The sequence below is a fragment of the Carassius gibelio genome, chromosome A10 (genome assembly GCF_023724105.1).
Source record: "Carassius gibelio isolate Cgi1373 ecotype wild population from Czech Republic chromosome A10, carGib1.2-hapl.c, whole genome shotgun sequence".
NCBI lineage: Eukaryota > Metazoa > Chordata > Actinopteri > Cypriniformes > Cyprinidae > Carassius > Carassius gibelio.
Window position 1 is genome coordinate 4,256,180 of NC_068380.1, and position 6,727 is coordinate 4,262,906.

Consider the following 6,727-nt stretch of genomic DNA (forward strand, 5'->3'; position numbering starts at 1 on the left):
ATATATATATATATATACACTTTTTATTTTGGTACTTGATCTTAATTCATCTGTATTTTTTAATATTTTTAATTAGCTTTTATTTTCATATTTTCATTTGTAATATTACTTTGTTATAATAATTTTCTAATTTTTACTAGCTGTGGTTTTTTTTTATATCTGTATGGCTTAAATTTTAGCATTTCAACAAACTTGTTTCATTTCCCTTAGTTGTTTTCATATATATTTTATTTTTTATTTTTTCAGTGTTCATTTTAATTTAAGTTAAAGTAATTCTGTTATATATATATATAAATATATGGATTACATTTTTAAACTTACCCTAAACTTTTTTTCTCCATTTAGATGAATTTATTTATATTCTGTATTAGCTTTTTTATATTTCTTTTTCTACAAAGCTTTCATTTTTAGTTCTCCATCTTAAGCTTATTTTATTTTATTTATTTTATTTCATGAAGTTGCCAAGTTAACATTTTTTAACAAGTTGTTCATCTAGTATATCTGTTTTATGTTCAGTTAATTTTCACTTTTAGTTAACAGCACTGATTTAAATTCATGGACTACTATGTCATGTGTAGTTATTGTGTGTGTTGTATTTGTGCATTCACAAGTCGTCTCATCTCTGTTTTTCCTCAGCGGTCTGTATAACTCGGCCAGCGAGAGGAACAAATCTCCCAGATTCCCCAAAGCTCACAGACGTTCACCCTCCGGAGACATGGAGAACGAGACGTCTCTCTCGGCCCGCCGCAGGTGAGCACATGCATCTCTCTTCTGCATTCAGACTCTTTCATGAGCTCCAGTGTTAATGCATGCAGCAGAGTCACTGAACATCTGCTCTGAATCTCAATCCAGATGCATTCGCTCCCTCTAGTGGGAATAAACCGGAATTTTGTATTAGGAATCCAAACACAGAGAGTTGCATCTAGGGTTATTATCATTAATTAAAACTATTTAAAAAAATTTTTAACTGAATTAAATTAAATTTGAATGAAATTATGTAAATTACATTTTATTAAAGTCTTATTAAAATTAAATATAAATATTAGAGAAAAACACGTCTTGCCAAAATGATATTTCAAATTTTTTAGTTTAATTCGAAGCATTAAAATTTCTAACTGTAAATAAAATGAATAAAAATTAAACAAACTCGTTTTTGTAAAATTAACTAAAACTTAAATAAAATTAAATATAAATATTAGATGAAAAATGTCTTGCCAAGACGATATTTAAATTTTCGTTTAGTTCTCTAAAATTGCTAACTGGAAATGAAAAAAAATAAAAAATAAAAAAAAGTAACACTTATTTGATGTTAATTGAAATTAAATCAAAAATAAAATATGAATTTTTATTATTAATATCTAGTTGCGGCACTAAAATTGAGAACTAGAGTTAATAAAGCAAATAAAACTGAAACTAAAATAAATTAATTTTTTAAATAAACAAAAAAAACATGCAAAACAAATAAAAACAATTCTAAACATTTTAACCTGTTAACTGTCACCCGTCCACTCTGTGGGACGCCTACATTTACTTCACTATATTACAATCAAATCTAATCTAATCTTGACAAACTATATATCGTTGGAAAGGTCTGAGACTCCCAAATATATATTTTACAAGTGTTTTTTGCTAAAAATTATGTAGGAAAAGTAATCAATTAATTTATGACAAGAGTGCACCCTCAAAAATCTAAATTATAACAGGAATTTTGACCTTAGTTTAAAAAAGAAGACTTCTTTGTTGCCTTTTTCTCTATCACATTTTAGAAATCATCAGAAGTTATATATCGACTGAAAACTTAAAATCTCAAAATTCATCCTTTAAAACCCATTTTAAAATCAGACATTGCATTTCCATGTAAATGGTACATCAATACCATGTTACAAAATATTTTCATTCATGAATTATAAAAATGTAAGTTTGGATCGTGCACTACAAAGACAATTTTCAAAAATATGAGTGACAGTTAAGGGGTTAAATGAAAACTCAAGTTATAAAAATAAAAGCTAATTAAAAAAAACATATCTTCTTGATTTATTTTAGTCCTTTTTAAAACTGAAAACGGTACATTGAATATCTATTTATAAAAGGTCTTTGGCTTCATATAAACACAGTTGATATTTCTAGACTCATTGTCTGACAGTAGAAGAGCTGAAAGTTATGAGTCTTTGCTTCTGGGCATCAATTAATAAGACGTATGAAAGAATATCTGAGAATAAATAAATCCTGGTAAATCCTCAAAGCAGTGCAGACATCTGTGATGATGAAACAGTCCGTGTTTCTCGTTAAACGCTGTTCATTGTGTTCTGTCTCAACAGGAGAGGTCCATCCACCGAGGACCCACAGGCCAACAAACAGTTCAGGAGGAGGTGCGCTTTTATTCCTTCGCTCCTTTAGACTTCAACAGCTTCACAAGTGATAGAATTTAACAGAAAGGAAACGATCAGTGTTTGATGTCGCGCAGCTCTTTGGTTTTTTTAGTGTATGCTTTTCAAGGAAAGACTGTCCATGGCTGGTTTTAAACAGAAACAGACACATTTTTTGCATTTGTTTGAGACAAAATCTGCAGAAGGAGTGTGTTTAAGTTCTAGTTCACCCAGAAAGTACCATTTGTTTAAGATTTACTCATCCTCAGGTCATCCCAGATCAGGATGAGTTTGTTTCTTCATCAGGTTTGTGGAAATGTATCATTGCATCAGTGTCTCATCAATGGATGCTTTGCAGTGAATGGGTGCCATCAGAATGAGAGTCTGATAAAAACATCAGAATAATCCATCAGTTAACATCTGGAGAAGACAAAAGATGAAAAAATCCAGCATTAAAAACATTTGCTATTTGGACTCTCATTCTGACGGCACCCATTCACTGCAAAGCATCCATTGATGAGACACTGATGCTACAAATCTGATGAAGAATATCAAACTCATCCTAATCTTTGATGACCAGAAGATGAGTAAATGTAAACTATGAAATAAATGAACATGCATGTGGATTTTTTTTTTTTTTTGTATTTATTTTATTTTTGCAAAAAAATATTTTGTATTTTTTTATTTGTTTAAGGAAGGTGTTCTTTATTTGGAACAGACATGCAATTTATTGTATACTAAGAAAAATAAAATAAAATAAATTATATATATATATATATTGTTAATAAGTGATGTTGATCAGTTGTTCAGGACCATGTGTCCCTGTGACCTTTAACCCCTCTGATTGGTCCCTTTAGATCACGTTCCCGTGGAAACACCAGCAGCGGCAGCGAATCCGAGAATTCCAACAGGGAACATCGTAAAAAAAGAAACCGGTTGGTTATTGACCTCTCAGCACAATAAAAGAGCACAGGGCTCCTGAAACATATGGACTTTATAAATGAAGGCGTTAATGCTCTTAAAGCTATTATTGTGGGGCATTGGGAAAATCTTGGTATTGTGATGCAAACCCATAAACATTCCTACAACCTCCAGATCCCGTCAGGAGAACGAGATGGTCGACTCTGGTCCGCAGTGGGAAGTTGTGCTGCGCAGACAAAAAGAAAAACCTCCCGGTGATCCCAACCATCGGCGCTCGAGACACCGCTCACGCTCGTAAGCACATGACACTATTAACCCTGTAAACCCTGACCCGCTTTCAACCTTTTTCCCCATCTTCTCCATCACAGACGAAGTCCTGACGTTCAAGCTAAAGAGCAGCTCTGGAAGCACATCCAGTGAGTTTCAGGAAACTCTCAGACACTCTGAAACACAGAAGACAGACGGTGTTGATTAATTGTGTTTGTGTGCAGAAAGGAGCTGGTGGATCCTTCAGGTCTCTCTGAGGAGCAACGAAAGGAGATTCCCTACAAGAAAGTGGAGTGAGTCAAATAAACCTATTGTGTGTCTCTGTTCCTGATGAGCTGAGGATGATGGTTTGGGAAAAGAAGCTTTTAAATACTTGCATGTCTACTACTACATGCATCTGGTTTCAGAACACAAGGTGACCCGATCAAGATCCGTCATTCACATTCTCCCAGGAGCTTCCGGCAGTATCGGCGTTCCCAGTGTTCGGACGGCGAGCGGTCTGTGCTCTCCGAGCTCAAGTAAGTCCATCCTGAGCGGTCAAGAGGACGTTTCATATCACAGATCAGATCAGAGTCGTTACTGTTGTCTTTCCACTCACGTCTGTAGCTCTCGGACCGATCTGGTGCCTCCTCTCCCGGTTACACGCACTGCAGATGTGTCCGGTTCCAGCTTGACCCCTGCAAAGGTCAGACACACACCTCCTTCATGACTTCCATGCTTAATTATTTAAAGGAGTTAGTTCTTTGGGGAACATTCACTCACCCTCGGGACATCCTGAAAGTTTGTTTCTTTTGTAGAAATGCAGCATTGCATCAGTGTCTCATCAACGGATGCTGTGCAGTGAATGGGTGCCGTCAGAATGAGAGTCTGATAAAAACATCATGTTTCTTACAAACACCCAGATTTTGTCTGTAGATGTTGACTGATGGACTGTGGATTATTGTGATGTTTTTATCAGACTCTCATTCTGACGGCACCCATTCACTGCAGAGCATCCATTGATGAGACACTGATGCACTGCTGCATTTCTCCAAATACAAATGTTCATTTGTGGGTGAACTATTCCGGTAACTAGTGAACAGTTTCAATGCTCGTAGAAACATTTACCTTTAGAGACAGAGATTCATCTGATTTCAGTTGGTTTAAGCATACGCAGTCTGTCGTTTTCCCTCCAGTTATGATATTTTAGGATAAACTTGGATATTTTGATGGCTTGGTTGGTTACCTGGTGTTTGCTCACTGTAAAGTGTGTCTATTTTTATTCCTTTCGGAAGAAGAAGTGCTCCAAAGACACTCTCTCAGAGAGCTCTGAGCAGGACGCAAAAAGCTCCGCCAAAGTGGTGAAGACCGTACACACATCTCGAGTGAAAACAGAGACGTGACCGAGTCAAGGACGAACGGGTGAAATGAAAAGTCAAGGTCTGGTGGAGATGGAAACACTGATCCAGACACACGGACACCCTCAACCTTTCATCAGAGGACAATGTATTTCTTCACTGGATGCATGTGTCCCTTTATAGAGGTTGCATGTATTACAAAATCATACTGAAAACGTAGAAATTCGATTCATTTTCTCCTAACAGTCAAATGAAGGATGTCTGTGAACTGTCTGTCGGTGGTGTTAAATCTGACATTGCAAACATCTCATTTCACATTTTTCGTACAGTATTAAACTTCTGTGAGCTCGAGCAGCATGTGGGAATGATGTAAACCGTGCTTCGTATTATTTGTATTATCGCTGTTGTCCATTGTGTCTTCAGATTTTAGAATCAGCTCTGCTGTGTTTCTATTTTTGTGTTTGCACAGTAATGTAGACTCGTACTTCTTCCTAAAAATCGCTGTAGATGAACTGGAAGCTCAGTTTTTTTTTTTAGTTTAAACAACTTGTTAATAAATACATTACTGTACATCCACACTGGGGTTAATGTACATGTCTTGTGTCGAAAGCAAAGTGGTCTGGTCTGGTTTAAATGATGTCTTAGGATGTTATCCTATGAAACGACACACTGCAGACAGCAGAGGGAGGCAAACAGCTTGGTTATTAGTTATTTGTAGTCAATAAAAGTGTAAAAAATAAAATGCATGCATCAGACTGGAGCAGATCTCTCCATTAAGTATTTTTCTAAAAGAAGCAGAATCTATTAATTTGATTGATAAAATAAGATATGTTTGTCCTTACTATTTTGATTACATGTTTTAAAAAAAAAAAAAACAGCTATACGGTGCGCTCGTTGTCTTCTGTCCTCGTTTGTATTTCCACAGCATGAAGGTTTAATTTATGAGTAAACCACGCGTTTTAAAACTTTCCTGGCATTTCCTTCGAACATTACAATGCTCACGATAACTTTCATTAACTCCACAATAAGTAAAACAGCTTCAAAAGTCTTCAACGGTGATGCTATAGAGTAGACTAGAGCTACTGTAAAGCGGAAGATCAAAGACAGAGTTCTAAAGATGAAAGCGCGCGCGTTTCTCTGCCGCACGAGCTGAAAGGATTCTGCACACTAAAATTTCACAGAGCAATGGTAAATATCGCGGTATTACTTGAGGGTTAAGGTGCAGATACTAATGCATAACTTGGCAAACATCGTAAAGGTGTAGCAGACAGTAAATCTATATCATCACAGATTTTCATCATAACGTTTGATGTTTCAAGCATTGAGACCTGCTGTACATAGATGCATGCATCAGAAGCATGTTTGGTCTGGTAAAGTGAACATGTGATGTTTCTTCCAAGATATTGGTGAAGGTGCTGTTGTGATTCACTTCCACTGAGCTTCTCCTGGTTTTGCTGGACGACTCCGTCTGATTTCTGCGCTCAGCTGCAACAGATTTGTGTGAGTTGTGGCACGCGGCCAGAACAGCTTGCCAGATGCACTCTCTAACCTCTTTTGAGGGATTTTAGGACAAAGAAACAATGAAAGCCAATATGCAATCACTTCATGTTTGTGACTGTTTCTACAACAGACCCTCCTCATTTTATAGAAAGAAAAAATGCTATTATTTTTCAGTGTTTTGGTTCAATATAACGTCTAACAGAATATTTTTTTTTCATGCATAGTCACCCAAATGCATTCAATTTTGTTACATAGAGGCAAAATATATGTTTAAAAGAACAGAATCATAAGCACACATTTCGTTTGGATATTTGTTGATGTTCGCCAGGGTTTGAG

General features: G+C 35.9%; 1 protein-coding gene across 3 annotated transcripts in view; it reads left to right on the forward strand.

Moving 5' to 3' along the window:
• The window catches only part of LOC128020874 (band 4.1-like protein 4), a 40,464-nt gene extending 34,683 nt beyond the window's left edge, over nucleotides 1-5,781 (forward strand). The window contains exons 15-23 of one of the 3 annotated variants that reach the window (XM_052607634.1): nucleotides 637-750; nucleotides 2,319-2,369; nucleotides 3,224-3,301; nucleotides 3,462-3,581; nucleotides 3,656-3,703; nucleotides 3,779-3,847; nucleotides 3,962-4,072; nucleotides 4,161-4,239; nucleotides 4,829-5,775. In XM_052607634.1, the coding sequence (XP_052463594.1) occupies nucleotides 637-750; nucleotides 2,319-2,369; nucleotides 3,224-3,301; nucleotides 3,462-3,581; nucleotides 3,656-3,703; nucleotides 3,779-3,847; nucleotides 3,962-4,072; nucleotides 4,161-4,239; nucleotides 4,829-4,936 (778 nt within the window). In that variant the 3' untranslated portion in view covers nucleotides 4,937-5,775. Of the gene's footprint in view, nucleotides 1-636; nucleotides 751-2,318; nucleotides 2,370-3,223; nucleotides 3,302-3,461; nucleotides 3,582-3,655; nucleotides 3,704-3,778; nucleotides 3,848-3,961; nucleotides 4,073-4,160; nucleotides 4,240-4,828 lie in introns of all 3 variants that reach the window. The other 2 variants (XM_052607635.1, XM_052607636.1) reach the window with 2 other exon arrangements.
• Nucleotides 5,782-6,727: the final 946 nt, after the last annotated feature.